Below are 21,537 nucleotides of genomic sequence, written 5' to 3' on the forward strand. Positions count from 1 at the left end.
AAACAAAGCTGAATAACATTGGATGACTGAATATGCTGAGCCAGAGGTGTGCTTGTTTGCAGTGATTTTTGTAATTAAATTACTCAGGCACCTCCTGTGACATGCAAAATAAACATCATACTGTATACACACAAGTGTGTAAGGCAGAACAAGGGTATTTAGATCTGATGCTTTAAATTCTGAGAATAAAGCAACTAAAAAAAGACAGCGTAATTAATGTATGATGCATAACGCACAGAAATGATTAAACAAAGAGGTAGAATTTAATTACAATACAAAACAGCATGTGCCCCTCTGTACACCTACATTTGGCTTTCTCTTCATCGCGTCCTCTTGTTAATAGAACCAGCCCGACGATCAGGTAGTTGAAGTGTAGCCCTTTAGATGTGCCACCAAAAGAGGTGTAGATCACCTGCAACAGATGAGAAAGGGAGCAAGGATGTACATTAAATGTGGCTCAATTGTCAGCATTTAATTCTGTGTTCAAACAACATTGTCTTCAGGTGCGTTCACACTGACAGCAATTTTCAGTGATCTGCAGTGTTTGAGTGGCAGTGATCACTGGTACGGAGCTAAATTTTGCCATTGAACTCCACTTTATGCAATTGAGCAGCCATGCAGAATCTACCAATGGGAGTGCAGATAGTTATCCGCCACCTGATACAGTTGGGTAGTGCAGTCAAGTAGTAATGTTTTCTAGAAACCAAAAGCTCAGACATTTGGTAACTTCCAATGATTTAGTTGTCAGTGTGAATGCCCCTTTCTACACAACACAGGAAATTATGCATTGTATTGCACATAATGTTTATGCAAAGGTCATACAATGAAATATACACAGATTACACAGAAGACAATTACATACTCAGTTCAGTATAATAATGATGATGATTATATATAAAAATTAGGTTTTAAAAGTCATTTTTACCAATAAGCATAGCAAAACAGGTTGGGAAAAAATGTTTTACAGGCATTTACAGAACAAAGTCATGCAACTCACCATGCAACTAAAATGAAAGAAAATGTGCATCTTTTAAATTTCACTTGTAGTTACACAACAAAGAAGGTCATTACTTCCCATCAGTACACGATTACTAAATCTACTGGTGTTCGACGCTTAAGACAGACAGCCTGGTGTTAGCTGTTATCTCAGACCTTTGATTTCCGCTGAGATTCAGAGAAACATCAGACTCTTAATGATAACGCTCCCTAGGTACATATCTCCCCATAAATCAGCTGACAACATTTAGTTTAATACAGAGGAAACACTGCATTCTCCATCTATCCACACTGCAGGGCTACAAATAATGTATAAAAAAACTATCCCTGCAAAATGTAGCACAGCAGGAGGTTTACCAGTAAAATGCTTTTCTTCCTGTTTTTGATCTATTTCTATTCCAAAGAGACATCTCATGCACACATAATTCACTTTTACGCCTGTTGTGACACCATGTCTTACCCATAACACCACATATAACAAAATTTTTCACACCCCCTGATGCCTACTAAACAGTCTAGCACTCTGCGGCATATAAGAAACATTTACTAGAAAAAGTTGGTGGTGGTGGTGGGGTTTCCACACAATAACAGGTACCTTTTCTATGTGGGTTCAATCTTATGTCAAACTGTCCAAGTCCACATGAGTCTTGACTGACAAGTTGGACTACAGCTTCACTACTGAGCAGAGTCCAAAATTCACTTTTTTTTTTTTTTCCCATACTTGTCTTCTTTTTACCCATACTTGCCATACTTGTTTTATTTGACAATAAAACATTTACTTAACATTTTTGTGGATTAAAACAAAAACAAGACAGACAGAAACAGGAAATTAAATATAACCAGTATATAAAAACAAATAAAAACAAGCAATTTATTTATTTACTTAAAGCTACAATATGTAAATTTTTCACCGCTAGAGGTCGCCTATTCAAAAGGTGTAGCTTGATGACGCCGAGTTTGAGCACGGATTCTTGGGATGTGATTATTAATGTTACTGTAGTATGAAGCAGCGCAGGGCTGAGTGATGTTGGAGCCTAGTGGTTTATGGATATTTTACTGCAAAAATTAAGCCTTTAAGCACAACAGTAATTAAAAAAATAAAACAAAACAAAGAAAAAAAAAATGATGTGATCTTTCAGCTAAATGCATGATCGTAAATTTACTAAATAAATATTTAAGCTATTTATTTAAGAAACTAAAACAAACCAGTAAATGAAAGTTAAGCAAAAATATAATAATTAAAATAGCGCTAAAAAATTTTATGCTAGGTATCTTTTGGTTTCCTAACTAAATGTATGATATTAAATTTAGTGGCCAACTGACCAGTTATATTGTTTTGTACACACTAATTATACAAGTTATAACTATTTATAAAACAAACAAGTAAAATAATATATAAAAGTGAAAAATAAATAAATAAATGTAGTAGTAGTAATAATAATAATAATAATAATAATAATAGAATAAATAATAAATAAACAAATACAATAAACACAAAACAAAACTTATGTCTGGGGCCTTTTGGTTTCTTATCTAAATGTTTAATAAATTTACTGGGCAACCGGCCAGTTATTCTCGCCCAAATCAATTTATATAGTTAGCAGTGGCCGAGTGTTAATTTTGGACCCTGCTGACAAGTCTGAATAAAGTTAAGGTCTGGTTAATGAACACTGTTGTCATTCATCTCCACAGCTCTGGCATCAGTTCTGTGTGGATTCGTCTGAGTAACACTGGCAGGAGTTTTGGCCAGAGGGCAGAGAGGATGTCAGGCTTAAAGGAGCTGTTGGCACTTGACTGGAATGCAGAGTTTACCTTTATGTTGAAAAATACAGCTGAGGAACATAAGTAAGCAATAAGGTACGAGAGGCTGTGCTGAATAAGTCACGGCTGAAGGGTGTTGTTAGGCACGATGTGAATCGATACAGCACTAGCACTCGCCTCGAGTATCTTATTGCTTTCATAAAATGGTTTCCACACAATACAAATATTAAAGCCAAAAATATGTATCAATGCAACTTTCATGAAGTAAACTTTTACTAAAGCCTTCCTTCTGCCGATAAAAATAGTCCCTGACCGTGAACGGCAACAGAAGTTACATTATTACGTCATTAGATGGCAGCAAAGACCGTCTTTATGAGTGTGTCAGTCAGCAGCGAAGACTTTAACATTGAACAGACTGAATTGTTTTGAACACAGAACAAGACACAACTGACAAATGCTTTGACTAGCGCTGTCAGTCACGGGAAAAACCCTTAACTGTTAAAAGGACAGGATAATACATCGGACATTTAAACAGATTTTTTTTATTATGAACATAGGACTGATCTGAAGGAAAATGCTAAATCTGAATACAGGTAATAAACTTGCTCACACAATCTCTTTCTCACAATACTCTTCTACATAATACAGTAAGCTTCAATGAACAATATCAATTGAGAACATACAGTTATGTTGCTAAGAGTGGTTGCTAAGGGTGTTGTGTAACGATACACAGAACCGTTGGGTGAAGCGGTCATAGCCGTGTTTTATTGTGAATAAAACACAGCTATTGACTAATCAGAATCAAGGACAGGAACTAACCATTTTATAAATCATTTTTACGATGCATCGTGATGCTGATGTGAACAATTCATCGTTGCATAAAAACAAAAGAATCGATTTTTTAAAAATTGAATTAAATAGGCCTATAATACATACTAATGTGCTGTTTTATTATAAATAAAGTAGGCTAATCTTATTATATACTAAAAAAAAGTTGCTTATGTCCTTAGGAAGCAAAGCACTTGGAGTCTGATGTTGATTGACATCTCTGATATGATTTACATCTCTATGTTGAAGCCACCACGCAAACCTTCCAGTTTAACATATGGCACATTTAGTTGATTGTTTTAATTTCTAAAGCTTTATTTAAAGTCCTTTGGGTTGGGTGGATATTGGTATGTGCAAACCCATTCATTCCTAATGGGCTGTTTACACACTAGTCACTGCATCACTGTGACGACCCTGGAGTGGATTCTGCTCTGACAGCACATCATATTTACTGCATGAATTTGATATTTTGTGACAGAACTAGGGATGTGCAAGACTAGTTACTAAATGATACAGCTGCTGCTAGTCAACATTGGAAATACTAGTAATTTACAATTTTTTCCAAATTTATTGCTTTATATTTTTATAAAGGCTACATTCAAATTACTGTCCTGTTAATATTAAAATGTAAAAATACATAATTTCAAGAAGTGTACACCTGGAGAAACTAAAAAATATAGTTGCCAGTACACGTCAAGTTTTAGTTGCACCACCTGTCATGTGTACAGATACTTTTCCATACACAAGAAGCGCGTTCAAACACAGACAAGCGCAAGCAGTATCTGTGGTAATGATCAACATTTTGACACTGCTGACATATGGTAACTAACCTTCTGAATTCTATTTATAACATTTATAATCCGTTTATAACATTCGCCATGGGATTAGACGGTTTGATTCATAGATTAAGTAGGCTATTTCAAATGGATTGCTTATACAGACTGTTGTTTGTTTTAGACTAGTCACCGGTTACAAAATTTCTGTTTAAACATCACGGAAATTATCTTTGGCGCATAGATTGGTTTCTTTTTATTTCTACATTGTACAGATACATAATATACACAAACACAGAAGCCATTCTTATTGAAAGCAGCTTTCATAATGAATAATGTAGCACGCTTCCTTAGCATGTAATCATTGCCCTTTGATGTAATACAAACACTGAGTGACTGAAGGTGGAGGTAATGATCAACTAGAGCATTCCAGAAGCTGACACGTGCACAGACAGGAAGTTGGAGGAAAAGAGGGGGGAAGTGTGCGATGCTGCGAGGGATTTAATGAGGCTGGGTGCTAAAGATCAACGTGAGGTGTTGGCTGGCTGGCTGCGAGCTGAGTTCAGGGGAACCAATCAACTTATCGCAGCGATGAAATGCAAGATGGAGCAGCTGGGAGCTCGGGGTTCCTCCCGACTGTGCCTCCCGATGATGGACGGAGCAAAAGATGTCACATGCAAATTAATCACCCATGGGACGCAGGCACTGACTACCTGCCATCTATACACATGTGTGGATGCATTTAGGTTAAGTGAATAATGTATATGATTTTGAAGCTTGGTTAGACAGAGTGGAGTACAGGTGATCTCAACTTTGATCCAGCAAATGGCTTGTTAACCAGCACAGAGTGCTAACATGTAAATGCGTAGTGTTGTCACGATACTGGAATTTCTAACCTCGATACGATACTAGGGGTGTGACGGGACAGGTAGTTCACAAGACGAGACTCGAGATTGAGTTCACGAGAACGAGACGATACAAGATTTTTACACACTATTTTTAAGAAATCCTCAATGGTGAAATAAATGACTAGAAAAAATATTCTGCAGGTGCATTTGAAATGTTTTAACTAATCATCTTGTAATGAATGTCATTTCAGTTCTACTTTCTGAGTATGAAACGGTAATAAAAAAAATGACTAACAACAGCACAAATAAATACAATAGAATAAATATACAAATGAATAAGACTGGTTTATTTTTTCAGGTAGGTCTAACAGTAGTATTCAGGAAAGAAACTGAATAAAGAAATAAAGTAATAAAATTTAAAATAACATTGGATAATCTTCATTTAAAATATTAAATACAGATTAATCAATTAATGTTACACATGTTAATCAGTCAAGAGCAGTGAGTGATTTTCTCTTTGACATTTGTTGTTTGATTAACATTAACATAGAGAGTTATTGTTTATTAGGCTGCTGTCCCTTTAAAGGGACTTGAAAGTGGATCAGACCAAGCACCAAAACAAACTTGCCAAACTAGCCAATCAGCAGTAAGGGGCATGACAACTCATTAGGGGGGATATGCCTGTGTTACATAGTGCACTTGTGAATTGGGGCGGTGCTATCAAGTTAGGGGTGTGATCCTTTTAAGTTTTTTTTTGTGAAATTCAAATATCAACAGAGATTTTCAGAAATTGCTTACTGCACCTTTAAGACCTGACGCACACATGGATCCAAAATACTGTTACTGTCACACAATCTTCCTGATTGTGACTGTGTTTACGTTAATACTCACCAAGATGGGCATTGCAACCTCATTTTTGAGTGTATTTGTCCATTAATAAGCCACAAAAAAGGGCTCATTTTGGCACTAATATGTCAGAGGAAGCTTTATTATGTGTGCGCTTCGAATGTGAGAGCGAAATCTGAGGGAATGAGTAGAATTATGTGCCACCTCGCACCGAAATTCAGACCCGGTCTGAAAACTGGAGCGAATGAGACGAGGAGGCGGATGCATGTCAACTCGCTGTCGGAGAGGAGAGCAAGAAAGCGCAGCTGGTATCGGTGTATCGATATTGCAGAAAGGAGTATTGGAATTGTTTCAGATATTTCAGTATCGATCGATACACATCAAAACATCGATATTTTTGACAACACTAAGAGTAGAGTGCTAGAAAGAATCACTTTAGTAGAAGAACCACTCAAAAGCATCAAAGTGCTTGGCAAAAATCTGGATCAGTCGCAATACAAGCTTGTGGGAAAAGAGCTAAAAATAAACATAACTATGCAATATCGGATGAGTGGCAGTTTTATTCAGCTGAAAGAATTTCATTGGATTGCAGCCATGACTGAAAGTTCATAACAATACCTGACGAAAGATTCATGACTTTAGAGTCAAGTCCTGTTAAAGGCTTCCATCTGTTTTAAGGACTTCTTTTAATTGAAGCTTTAAAGAGATGTGCCTCCTTCATAAAGCAATCTTAAAGTATTGATCCGATACATTACTCATAATAAAACTGGCTGAAAGCCACACGTAAACGAGCCGAAAATAACTAGCCAAGCTGGCATGCAAATACTAGTTCCTATGACAACAAGTAGAAATATGGACCAGAAAGATTTCTGCTGAAATAGAGGGGGATCTCTGTATGATTCATCTCACAGAGATCAGACTGTAAAGATACAGGAGGCAAGTAGAGGGCCACACGAACGCATGGTTACAGCGGTCAGGTCATGGGGAAGTCTTTAAATGTCAGATGATGATGTGTGAGGTGTTTTACCATAAGGCCCCACCCTTTCAGTTAGTGCTTCTCTGGGTTACAATTGATAACCACGTGACTGTGGGTATTTGGAGCATCAGCAAACCAAAACAGAACTACACACGAACAGGGAAATAGCTTAGTCAAACAGCAGCAAAAAAAACACTCAATCAACAGTGGGGAACTACATGCTGTAACTAAGCTTATCTAAGCTTTTGTGACTATCGTGTATCTTTTTTTAGTATGTGGATACTAGAGGGTGTAGTCTGTGTAAAACTATATAGAAAATATACTCTAAATTTATCCAAGGTACAGCAAATAGACTGTCAAACGAATATGTACTACTTGTAGCCTGCCATAAATAAACCAGGGGAAGAGATTAATCAATCACAAAACTGTTAAAACACAAAGAGACAGCACTGAAACAACCAGTGGGAGGCTGGAGAGATCATGATGCTGTGATTATCTTAATGTTGTATTAAAGCTTGACTCACCTCTGCAACTTTTGGTGGAACTCCATCGCCCAGTACTTCCCTGTAGAAGCATTGCTGGGTCATATAGACAGACAGGCCACTGGTCCTCTTGAAGGCATCTCGCAGACGTTTGAGCTCCACATCGGTAACTGTGAACACAGTAGAGAGCTGTCAAATAGCTGTACAAGATACGAGTGGTTATCAATAAAAATTACTTCAAAAAGAGGTTCATTGTTTTATACTAAACAAGATATTGGAATGCATCTTTGCTAATAAGTTAATTTCTTTCAAAAAATACAAACATTTTACTGACCCCAAACTTTTGAAAGGTAGTGTTATTATAATATTATTAAATATTTCAATTTAAAAACACAAAAACTTCGAACACTAGTATACTGTATTTCCAAACTGTCATCTAGCGGTCCATCGTTCCATTTACTTGTTTTTTAATGCAGAAAATTCACGTTTGGTGCGAACAGGGCCTTAGGCCTTAGAGAGGTAACTCTGACTGCTGAGCAAACTTCTAATAAGTCAAAGTCATTGCCATCTTTGCTCATTTCTCACCTCTAGCCCAGAGCATGTTGAGTTATGATGGCAGAGAGGGACTACAGCAAGTGCTTTCATCTCTATCTCACACGTACACACACACTCATCCCTTTTAAAACATCACCGCCTCTGCAGCCTGTATTTAACCCAGACACTTACGGGAGGCCGTTGCTGCTTCTATCTACTCACAGCCTTGTACTGCCTAGCACAATACATCACAGACCTGCTCATAAACTATAGCACTGTTCTATCTGACCCATCCATAACAGGGTCAAGGCCAAGAGCAGAGGGCCAAGACACAATGCTCTCTGCAAATGGGACATTATCAGAAATGCTTTTCTGAAAGAAATTAAGTGACATGTAGCCAAGTGTGGTTTCCCATTCTCGGAATTTGTGCTCTGCATTTTACCCATCCAAGTGCACACACACAGCAGTATTGAACACACAAACCATGAACACACACCTGGAGCAGTGGGCAGCCATTTTTGCTGCGGCACCCAGGGAGCGATTGGGGGTTCGGTGCCTTGTTAAGTTGTGGGTAATGAGAGTTTCCTGCCAATACTGTGACTCAAACCTGTGACCTTCAGGTTACATCCTTCACGTCCGAATCTCTAACCATCAGACCACAACTGAACAGAATAGACTTGTTTATGTTTTAGGTTTTCAATATCAGACTTAAAGGGATAGTTCACCCAAAAATGAAAATGTGCAGTTAAATTTACTCACCCTCAGGCAATCCAAGATGTAGGTGAGTTTTTTTCTTTAATAGAACAGTAAAGAAGATTTTAAGCAGAAACCGTGGTCCCCTGTGATTAATATAATGCAAGTCAATGGCTACCAACACAAGGTAAAAACAAATACAGGCAAACCAAAATTAATACCTGTGGCCCCTGACGATACACTGAGGTCTTATTTAGCAAAATAAGCAAAGCCGTCAGCTCACGTGCGAGTCATAATGCGTCAGGAAGCTTGAGCTCCAGACTGCGGTGAACACGCTCAGGACCATTTGCCAAGTTGTGGATTACAGGTAATAATGTTGTAAATAATGTTTTTGCACAGACCGATCGTTTCATTTCATAAGAATGCATCAATGTATCATCAAAAGCCACAGTCTTAATTTTGTTTTGCCTGTATACATGGGTTTCAAAGACGTCACTTCCGCTATGCCCGCCGCCATATTTGGGACCGGTCACAGCTGCGCGCCCTGTTTAAGTCTATGGTGACAGCAGCTACAACTACCAAAGGAAGGCCAACAAAACGCTCTCAGAAGGTTCACAACAAGTTTACAATATATCTGGGATATGTGGTGTTAGCCGTTTCAACAGTCGTCAGAACTACAAATTTATTTGATTTATTTGAAAATATTATGAATTCTAGTTGCTGTGTTTCGGCGTGTTATTACAGGATGAACAAATTCACCACACCAGCTGACTACATTACTTAGTTCAAGTACATGCGTGCATGATTTTGTGCAAATATAAGTTGTAATTTTATGTATATCTTGTATAAATATATATGAATTACCCTATATAGGATGTGTCCCGTTGAGTTAATTAACCTTCTAGCAAAGCGCTTCAGTTTACGGGTGTTCATTCAGCGCGCGCAGCTCAAATAATACTGTTATCAAAATGAATCTGTTATTGATGTTATTGTATACAAAAAAATCTGTTATTGTTCATGATCCTTATTATTAATCAAACTATGTGTTGATGAAAATAATACTAGAACAATATAAGAGCTAGTTATTAAAAATAATGCATTCATTTTCTAAAAGAAATATTAAAGTTTTAATATTACTGTGTAGTAACGTTAAACATTTTAATGACTTAATCATTGCTGTTTGAGCTGTGCACGCTGAAGCTGAAGAGAATAAAAAAACCCATAAACTGAAAGTTAATTAACTCAACGGAACACATCCTATATAAAATAATCCAGATATTAATACAAAATAAAAATAATATTACAACTAGTATTTGCACAAAATCATGCACAGATGAACTTGAAGTAACGTCATTGAAACTCCGAAACACAGCAAATAAGCCCAAATAATTCACAACGTTATTTTACAAGTATATGATTATAATATCATGTATAAGAAGAAGACAGTCCCAATCATATTAATGTTTTGTCTTACTTTTTGAGCGCTCGCACTGAAGCTATAGATGATCATCAGCTCTGTGGGTTATTTACCTCTACGAAACACATCCTTTATGAGAATAATCAGATATTTATACTTAATAAAATTAATACGTTTTATCTGTACAAAATGACGCGAATGCACAAGTGAAGTTTGAACAAGTTATGTAATCAATGTTTAACTCAGTCGACGCGCTCTTACCACAACAACACGCTGAAACAACAACACAGAGAATTCACAACATTTTATTACAATAGTGTTCTCGTTATAATGTTACGTAAATGACAGTCCCAGCAGTTATTAATGTTGTGCATTGCTGTTTGGCTGCCAGTGGTGTGGTCCCTTCTGAATGAAGCCAATAATTCTGCCGATCTAACTACTTTGGGATCAAATCAATTTGTAGTTCTGACGACTGTTGAAACGGCTAACAGCACCACATATCCAAGATATATTATAAACTTGTTGTGAACCTTCTGAGAGCGTTTCGTTGGCCTTCCTCTGGTAGTTGTAGCTGCTGTCACCATAGACTTAAACAGGGCGCGCAGCTGTGACCGGTCCCAAATATGGCGGCGATAGAATACAGTGACGTCACATGAAACCCATGTATAGGTTTTTTGACTTTCAAAGTTACGGTAGCCACTGACTTGCATTATATGAATCACCAAGGACCATGGTTTCAGCTAAAAATCTTTACTAGACTTCCTTGTTTTATGAAGTCCCTCCTTCAGAAACACGTAACAAGTTCTGATTGTGCCAGCGGTTCCTGTGTTGTGATTCGACAGCAGCTTAGCGGAAAGGTCCCGGAAAGGTCACGCCTCTTACCATAACGTGGAGATGCATGCGCTCAGTGTTATTGTAAACATGTCTTTAATTTTACCCTATCAATTTGAGCCAGAATCAGACCCGGTGATTGGACTGCGGGATGAAAATAACAGCGTTTCGACGACATGGCGACAAACACACTCTACAAACGCAACTCTTGTGTATTCCTGTGGGCGGAGGTTAGTCAAAAAACTGTTTTAGTGACGTCATTAAAGAAGGAAGTAGAGGGATGTAGTCCAAACTGGCCATTCGATGTAGGCGACTTCTGTTAAATAAAATATCACGCTTGGCATTGAACTTTGAGCTTTAAAATTTTACAGATTTTATTTATACTCTAACAACAACAATACACACTAACTAAAGTTTGAAACATGGGATCACGAAGAACGGGACCTTTAATACTTTTTCCCTTAAAAACACTACCGCGTGTGTAGTCACATCACTCCACCACATCCTGTCAGTGGCATGGAAGCAACACGGAGGCAAACTCAATCGCCGAATCAACACACGCAGACAGCGAGCGAGCGACTAGTTCCAAAGTGAGATCACTTGCGCCTTCACTAAATGTTGTCAATTGTATGTGTTTTAAGGCCTGTCAGTTTGGACATTCAAGCGATTTTAGACCATGGGGTGTATATATATTGAGCTACCGCGCTGATGCATCGTGGCACACAAACACTCAAACAGACACTAGCTTGCACATCACGTGGAGATTGCACGCACAGAGAGGAGCACAGAAACTCATTGTCAACGTTGTCCTGTGATTTATCACTAAAGTAGCTTAGAAACTCAAAAGTTATAGCATATATTTTTCTACTATTGAAGAAAGAAACTACTTACAACCCACAGCTTCACAATTAATAGAGAGATGATTCGACTAATTCACACATGCAATCGCTCTCAACGCATTCAATTAAATGTGCTGGTACTGTGCTAATTTATCAGTATCTGATTTACAACGAGCAGAAATCTGTAAGCAATGTTAGGAAACATAGATAAAATAACTGCTGATGTCATGTCAGAGCACTCTTTCATCAGGAAAAAAAAAATCCCACCTTTAATAGTCAAGCATATTTAAAGTACAAACCTTGTCAGTGAACTATAAGGGCAAAAAAAAAAAAAAGAAAGAAAGAAAAAAAAAAATCATTCATTAATTGTAATCGAGGTAAAATGTTCAATTAATTGAGATTTTGATTTTAGGTCATATCGTCCAGCCAATCTTGGATTTCCTGAGGGCAAGTAAATTAACAGCAAATTTTCATTTTTGGGTGAACTATCCCTTTAAGAATGCTTGGAATTACGTGACAGTACATCTGCAATAAAAACACACGACAAATGCCACTCCATTGTAATAACAGTTGTTAGCATGTCATTGAAGGAGAGTAACTGGGGCACAATACGGCAGCTGATGTTTTCCTGCCCTTTTTGTCCTAAAGAAACACATCTTTAAAATATTGATCACTATAACAAATGTGTCGCAAATGTCACAAAAGTGAGACTTTGAGCCGGAACACTGCATGAGGCCCGTAAGCTGTACCAAGGATCTGGAGAGATGCATATGACAGCAAATCGCATTCATACGATGCTTGGTTTCTGTAAGGATGTTAAAAGCGCTTTCATCTATGGGATAGAACATTTGTCTACCTCAGGATGTTGAGGACACCTTTTTGCATTAAATCATTTAAGACAAATAACGAGGATACTAACAAATCACAGAAAGCTGCATCCGCCCCCTCGCAAAGCACCAAAATTTAAACAGGTTCCTCTAATGAGTCAATGGAAAGAAACATTGTTTACATCCTACAAGTGTAGTTGACATACAATACTTTTGGAAAGTTGACATGTCATGCCATACACTGCAGGACCATTTACACTGAAGTGAAGGTTAAAAAAAGGTGATTATAATTGTAAGAAGAAGAAGAAGAAGAAGAAAAGACACCCCTCCTAAAGTCTGAGTTTTACAAAACTGTATGCTGTTTTTTCCACATTTTCACAGACTATTAATGTTTTAGGCCTCAATATAACCAAATATCAGCCTTGCCAATATAACGCTCTATCACTAAGCACAGCACTTTTCCTCAATAGGCATGCCACAGTCTTTATAATACCAGGAAGAAATGGGTATACTGTGTTGCGAAGATACAACGACAGGAAACAGACTGTGGATATTCCTGGACTTGACATAGGGTGAACCATTGGGACTGCCTGAGAAAACAGTTTAGAGCTCTGAGGGTCATAAAAATTCCTCATGACTAAAGAAAGGTTGATTTTCTTACAAAAAAGAAGGAGGAAACCTTTAAGCCCAAATGACAATTCATTCTCCCAGGTCACAATCTAAATACACTCTGCTAGGGGAAAGGTGAGGTTGATCAGTGTGGTTTCTTTCTCTCTCTTCATGTGATACAGAATGCACAGACACTGAATCTGAGGTGTTTCAAAGTCAACAGGTCAGCAGATGCGCTCTAATATATCTCTGCAGGCTCTCCACAGGCATTTTAATAGACCAGGAGGGAGCATAATTATTTTGTATAATGTGCTGTGGGAGAAAAGCATCGGATGAGGTGAACAACATCCCAAGATCATAAACTCAATCAGGGCACCAGATGTTCCACTGAAAAGACAATGACTTTGCTGAATGCTGGAGACATTTTCTGTGCATGTGCAGGAAGAACTCCAGACCAGTTTTCGAAGTCATTACAAGACAATTAAGCCGATTCTATTAAGCAATTCCCAAACTGCTCTCTCCAAAGGTGCCAAAGTAATATCTGCAAACCTAAAACCACAAGACAGTTTCCCAAGGGAGACTGAGTGATAGCACAACAGTGCAGCTATTAAAATATGCATGAAGGAGATGAAACATTGGAATCAGTTAACTAAATTTCCAGAATAATTATTGTCATTTATTTTAATATTATAATTTTATAAGTAAAATAAAAAAATAAAATAAAATAAGAAACAAATAGAAAGCTGGAAAAGCAATAACTGCAGTAAAATTAGGTCACTCTGATAGACTAAAATACACTTTCCTACAAGGGCTAGTTAAAGATCTCCTTTTTATGAGCCACAGTAACCAAAGTAACCTATACTCTTATCTATACTGACTCAATTATTCTCCAATAACACTGCCTATGCTTGCAATCTACCAGAGTGCATTAATGTTTTCTCCAAAACTCTTCTCCAAAAAAAAGAAAAATACACAAGCCTTTTCTAACAAGAAGGAACACATTCAGACTCAGTGGTGTTCATGTTAAGGTGATGAAAAAGAAATGAGGAAATGCAAATATCGTCTTGCTCTGGGGAATTCAGTGACAGGTCTACTCTTTGAAATCCACAGCAACAGACTGCTAAAGCTTTCATAGCCTCTTTGATTTTCCCTTCCCTCGTCCAGTCAAAGCACTTCCCCTCAGAGGAGAGAGAGCTAGATCCATAAAGCTCTGAGTTACTGATGGAAGCCTGCAGGATACACTGTATCATACAGTAAAACTAATTTCAGTGCGCTACTACCCAGAAACATGACCTACTTTGAGTTCCCAGTTAGCTACTACAATGTAGGTCTGTAGGTGGTGGCAATCTTACATTCTAGGCTGAGGATTCCAAGGACAACCTGAGTGCAAATGAGACGCCTGACCCTTATAGGTAAGCAGCATAAATAAACATGAAATCCTGAAGACGAGACTTAATTATCTGAGATGGATTCGATGGCCTGGAATCTCAGAGGACCCTCTCTCAGTCAAGCTGACAGGGGAATGCCTGGGCTCTCCGTAGGGCTAGCAGTATTTTCAGTGGGCTACAGACGACAGGATTGGGACACTAGAAGCTCCTTTATAATACTGAACAGTACATTGAATGTTCAATCTTGGAGGAAAGCCATTGAAAACCTTTGAGGATGAGCACTGGACTAAAACTTGCGTACTATTGAAATTACTTACTACTTAAAATGACATAATAAACCTGAGTACACCTTTTCAAGAATGACACAGTAGGAGTATTAATAAATGAAGACAACAAGCCTTCTTCTGTTTCACTGTTTTTGACCATGTGTGTGTATTTTTATGCCGTGCACATTTCAATATTCGAGTTTGTGTAATGTTTTGAACATAAGTAATTTTTTATTAAATTGGAAGAATGATGTGTTATAGTCTTGGAAGCAACAGCCTGAATGGTTGAAAAATATAAGCAAATCAGATGCTGCACCATCATCATTTTCCTGGAAAAGTGTTCATGAATTTACAGCTGTAAAATTTCCAGTTGGAAATTACAAACATTAAATGTTTTTTGATTAAAAATATTTCTTTATTTCTAGGGATGTGTCATAATGTTTCTAATTGTCCTATATACAGTACTGTGCAAAAGTCTTAGTCCACCAGCTTTGTTGTTTTATAAATGTTTTAATGATTATCCATATTTATTTTTCTGTCTCTTTATTAAGATTCGAACAAAAAATACAAGAAAAATGCAATGGCTTCTTTAAGCAAAAATCAGTATTCAGTGTGACCTCCTGGACTTCTTCCAGTTTCTCATAGAAGAATCTCTGAGAAACTTTATCAGATTTTTAAAAGTTTTCTTGGCTTTCCAGTCTTTTTCCATTCCATTTAGTTTTAAGAGAGCCAGGTTCCTGTTATTGCTCAAATGTAAGGGGTGGTCATGAAATACTTGCCACTTTAGCCTTTAGAAGTCTTTTTTTTTAATGTTTTTTAATACTGTATACAAATTTCCAGCATTTTCTGGTTATATTCTAATAAAAAGACTGAGAAATAGTTATATATGGTCATTATACCATTGCTAAAACAACATCTAATGGTGGCCTAAGATTTTTGCAAGTACTGTATATTGTAGTTGATCCATACGGACCAGGCACCTCGGTTCGAAATGCATGTGATTCTCGGATTAATTGCAAACTTTAACCATCAGAGGCACAATTTTATCATTTGCGTGCGTTTTAGGTCCTGTCAGTTTAAACATTCAATTGATTTTAAACTATTCTAATGCAAGAAGATGCGACAGAGAAGTCAATTCGGACCTAACGCGCCGTCTTCTGTGGGCGCACACGGAGCAGCACAAACAGCACACGAACACCAAATTTCATTCTGTTTCTCATCTATTGGTGCTTAAACTGAAAAATACACATACAATTGGCTTATGGCTTATGTGAACGTATACAATTGAGAAAATCACTTTTGTACCTTTAACAAAGATTAATAATAAAAAGATTAATAATATTTAATTTATACAGTGAAGACTATGCAGTGTAATTTTACATTTGATTATTCAAGTTCTGTACCTGTATACTGTTAGATTTACCTAAAAAAACAAAGCACTTTTATTTAATTTGTATCTTTATTCTATTGTATTTACATATGATTATAATTTGTTTATTATTTTCTATGCAGATTGACTCCTCTACAAAATCACCTCTAGAATGATTCACTCTTTCCAAATAGAGCTATTCAAGTCATCTGGTGAAATCGTTTTCATATCGCAATATACAGTCCAACCAAAATTTATTCAGACACCTTCAACATTTCACACATTATCACAGTTTATTCACTCTAGTTTAGGTCAACCAATTACCAAGCAATGCTTAATTTTGTTCAGTCAGTGGTGTAAAAAGGTCACATCACAGCAATTAAAGTGAACTATAGTGTCCTGCACCCACTAGTAAAAAAATATCAAAAATGATATCTGGTGTCTGAATAATTTTTGGTTTGACTGTATAACGCAGAAAAATTAAATATTTTATATCATTTTTTCCCAATATCACGCAGCCCTAACTAACAGATCCTGGCTGTCATTTCAATATAATCTACAATACACAATGGATTTAAGAAAAACTATTACACGATCGAGATCAAGCCATTAATAATACAAACAATAAAATGCTGACGTGAATGCCATTCCCCTTTAACACAATGTTATTGTGAAAAAGTGATGTCAGCAACATTGGCTATTGGGCAGCATGGCACAAAAAGCTGCAATAAATGTGCCACCACAGTGTGGGTGCAGCTGGAACAATTAGGGTAATTCTACCTCTACTAACGGGCTCAGGGCCAGCTAACGTCCTCTCCCCACCAACACACAAACACACACGTGCACACACGTCAAGACACACAACTGTAGGATAAAATTACACAATCTTTTAACCCTTCAACACTCTCAGGTGACTCACAAGAGACCCTATTTAGCTTGGGAAACATTATGTCAGCAATTATGTCAACAAGATGAAGAGACAAAAAAAACAGCTGTTACAGATTTGGCCAGAATGTATCCTGGCCTGTGGTTTCCTGGTAAGAGAAATAAAGATGCAAATAATGCCTATGCAAAGCAACGGCTAAATTCTGCTTATTCATCAAGGTGTGGAAAGATAAGCAGTGCTGACGCACTTGATCTCAGGTGCCAGTATCTGTTCTCAACACCCTGATCATTAGACACATAAACACACCAGCATCAAGGCCTGTCAGCCTGATTGCCAGCTTTAGACTACACTGCCACAGTGCCACCCAGTTTTTAGATTCAGAAATTTGACATCATATACGGACAGAAAACTGAAACCAAGCTTGCGGTCAGGTCACTGGAACAGTTAGGTGATTATGACTGCCATAAAAAAATTCAAGAGTATACTGACATAAACATTACATATCCAATCTAAGAGTATGATGCTGAAAATATATCCTCATTTACACAATCTTTCACAGAAACCAGGTGCACCACCTTGGTATTGGGAAAGCAAACCCAACGTAACGTTTATGCCATGTCAGTGATGAATGTTACAGATCATTGTGCAGTCTAAAGAGGCGTCACATTAGTAAAATTTCTGTTAATTTTTGTGGGCAAAAAAAACCCCAACTGTCTATTGCTAGTAGTGTAGCGATGTATGATGAACAGTTCAAACAGAAGTCTTTTTGTTGGTAAACGCAAAAATCTGCATGTCCAGCTTGAACCCACTGTGAAATCTTTCACTCTTACGCAGAATTCCCTATCTCGTGGATTCCTTTTGAAATGACAGGATTTTGTCAGTGAAAAATTGCCAATCAATGGTAAATGTGACTGCCCCTTAAAGGGAAAAATTCAAATTATCCCATGATTTACTCATCCTCAAGCCATCCTAGGCATATATGACTATCTTCTTTCAGACGAACACAATCGGAGATATATTTAAAAATATCCTGGCTCTCCAAATATTTATAAATGTTGTGAATGGGGGTGTTTTTTGAAGCCCAAAATAAATGAATCCTTCCATCATAAAAAATAATCCATATGGCTAAAGGAGGTTAATAAAGGCCTTCTGAAATGAAGTGATGGGTTTTTGAAAGAAAAATATCCATATTTAAAACTTTATGAATTAAAATAACTAGCTTCCGACAGACAGCCATATGCATCAATTTGCAGCGAAAGAGTGAACTCTGACCTGACGCATACGCAATGACGAACACGGACAAGCAGAGGATAGAGCAAAAAACAAACAAACAAACAAACGAAATCACCAGTCATGAATTAGAAGTCTAAAACGAGAAACTTTAAACAGAAATGTCGGAGGATTTCTTCAGTTTGTTGAACAGTCCTATTTGTTTAAACCGTGAGAGGCATTTAGAGCTTTTACATAGGAAAACAAGGAAACCGCTGAACAAAAATCAATAATATTGGCATTTGTGAACTGCACAACATACCAGCGTAACCAAGAAATAACCAACGTCATCATGTATGATTTTTGTAAAGATATGCGGCCCGCAAATATAGTCAATAAAGTCGGCTTCCAAAAAAATGATACAGACAATTATGTAAGGAAATATTGTTTCAAAATCATGATTAAAACCAAAATCATAGTATTGATCCAAAAATTATGATAGTATTTTATGATAGTGTGTATGTGTCCATATCACACAGCCCTAGATGTAACTAACCACCATAGACAGTTAAGGGTCCCCTTCAATATTCAGATTCAGGGTTTATTGATAACCAATTCTCAAAATTTATCCTTGGTTCCAACCGGTATTAAATGGATAATTTCACCCCAAATTAAATTAATCATTTACTCACTTTCAAGTCATTCCAAACCTTTTTGACTTTCTTCTGCAGAACACAAAAAAAGATATTTTGTGGAATGTGCCACAGTATAGACAAAAATAAATAAATAATATTTTAAAAATTAGACATTTTTTGAAATATCTTCTTTTATGTTTCACAGAAGAAAGGAAAGACATACAGGTTTGGAACAACATAAGAGTGAGTAAATGATTACAGATTTTTATTTCTGGGTGAACTATCCCTTTAAATATTTGTTTACATCCTTGGTGAGTACACACTTTACAGCTGATAGGAGCTGTCATTAACTTGTCAACACGCCTTTATTAAAAACATCACTTATCTCAAGGTTTAAATAATTCTTCAATTACTTTATAATTCTTGAAGAACATTCACTTCCCAAAAAACACCCTAAAGTAACACCAAATATCCTAATAATAGCTGAGGGCAAAGAGGCGGAAAATAGACTGGTTAGAAGAAAGAGCGAAAAAAAAAAAAAAAATCAGGTGTCAGGAAAAGCACTTCCACTGTCTGCTTAGGAAGAGCTGATAAAGTGCGATAGGGTACATGATAAATACCACGGGGGTGTTGAGAAATGTTGACAGATTAGTGAAATCTGTTTGTCAGTGTGGACGCTCCTGCACCACCCAGATTAGTTACACTTCCAGTCGGCTGCTAGTTAGATATTGGCTGTGTGTCAAAACCTAGAGAGATGTCCACTCTCAGACGATTGATTGCTTGGGAATGCGAATATGAATGCAGAAAAATCTAAGCAGACAGCTCACTGTGTTTTGTGTGACACAGCCACTGACAACAACATTACACCAGTAACACAAAGACAAGTACAAGCAGCCCCACCTTCAGTCACCCTAAGCCTTAACAAAATCTACATCACATAACAGCTCCGTGAAATGACAGGTTGAGGCTTGTTAGCTCGCAGAAAGAGTTAATATGTGGGCTTAACTAGCTGGCTAACGCTGCTAACGCTAGCTTAGCGCTGCCGCGTAACTGTCTGACCGCCGTTAATCGCTCAAGCTCAAACCTCTTACCTCTTTTAACGGCCTCGTCATACGAAAGGAAGCCTATCCGTGACTCTTTGGCGCCCATGGTGCCCTCATTTCATGGCAATGGCATAAATGTGCAGCGTGTGACCGGTGCCTGTTGCCTTGTTTTCCGTTGTTTTGTTTTTTCTCTCGGTATGGTGTTCCTATCAAGTCAAGCGGTAGAGTTTTGCGTTATCAACGAGTGACGCGTCTAGGCGACGACGCCTCCATACTTGTTCACGTGACTTTTCTCCAATCAGAACGCAGGGGGCGTATGAGCGTCAGTTTCGCGCAAGAAACGCAGCGCTGACGCATTGAAACCTTTCGCTCTGTGCTGCTGCTGGCTGTCTGGTCGTCGAGTTTATTATCCGTGGGGTTGATATTAGTTTATTATCGTGGTTGTGAGGAGCCAGTTTAACCAATTTGCACCGTGTTGCATCAGCGCAATAACACCATTTTCTTTACTTTGTCAGGACATGGTGTATATAGTATGGTAAAAAAATGGTTAATAATGAAAGGATGACTTGATAAACCAATAAATAGCTTTTTCTCTGGTGGTTAGTTTAATATCTTTGTGCACTGTGTGGATTTGTGCTCTGGAGAGCCCTCAGCTATTTTTATTCATTTTTATCAATCACCAAAACTGATTCAAATGTGTTATTGGTTAGTTTTAAAACATGCCGAGTCATATGAATTATTTTTATGCTTGAAAAAATTGCTTAAAGGGTTAGTTCACCCAAAAATTGAAAATAATGTCATTTATTACTCACCCTCATGTCGTTCCACACCTGTTAAGACCTTCGTTCATCTTCGGAACACAAATTAAGATATTTTTGATGAAATCCAATGGCTCAGTGAGACCTCTATAGACAGCAATGACATTTCCTCTCTCAAGATCCATTAAGGTACTAAAAACATATTTAAATCAGTTCATGTGAGTTCAGTAGTTCTACCTTAATATTATAAAGCGACGAGAATACTTTTTGTGCGCCAAAAAACAAAACAAAATAACGACTTTTCAACAATATCTCATGATGGCCGATTTCAAAACACTGCTTCGAAGAGTTATGAATCGAATCAGCGGTTCGGAGCGCCAAAGTCACGTGATTTCAGCAGTTTAACCGTTTGATAGGAAATCCGAATCACTGATTTGATTCGTAAAGCTCCGAAGCAGTGTTTTGAAATCCGCCATAAGGAGAGATTGTTGAAAAGTCATTATTTTGTTTTTTTGCCGCACAAAAAGTATTTTCGTCGCTTTATAATATTAAGGTAGAACCACTGTACTCACATGAACTGTTTTAAATATGTTTTTAGTAACTTTATGGATCTTGAGATTGACAATGGCATTGCTGTCAATGGAGGCCACACTGAGCCATCGGATTTCATCAAAAATATCTTAATTTGTGTTCTGAAGATGAATGAAGGTCTTACGGGTGTGG

The 21,537-nt window shown here is 37.4% G+C and overlaps 1 protein-coding gene across 1 annotated transcript in view; it reads right to left on the bottom strand.

Annotated features, from left to right (window-relative positions):
- The window catches only part of usp32 (ubiquitin specific peptidase 32), a 58,475-nt gene extending 38,147 nt beyond the window's left edge, over nt 1-20,328 (bottom strand). Inside the window, 3 exon segments of the mRNA XM_048161718.1 lie at nt 307-412; nt 7,553-7,680; nt 20,105-20,328. Coding sequence (XP_048017675.1) covers nt 307-412; nt 7,553-7,680; nt 20,105-20,162 — 292 coding nt within the window. The 5' untranslated portion in view covers nt 20,163-20,328.
- Nucleotides 20,329-21,537: the final 1,209 nt, after the last annotated feature.

This window comes from Megalobrama amblycephala, linkage group LG16 (assembly GCF_018812025.1).
Source record: "Megalobrama amblycephala isolate DHTTF-2021 linkage group LG16, ASM1881202v1, whole genome shotgun sequence".
Taxonomy (NCBI): Eukaryota; Metazoa; Chordata; class Actinopteri; order Cypriniformes; family Xenocyprididae; genus Megalobrama; species Megalobrama amblycephala.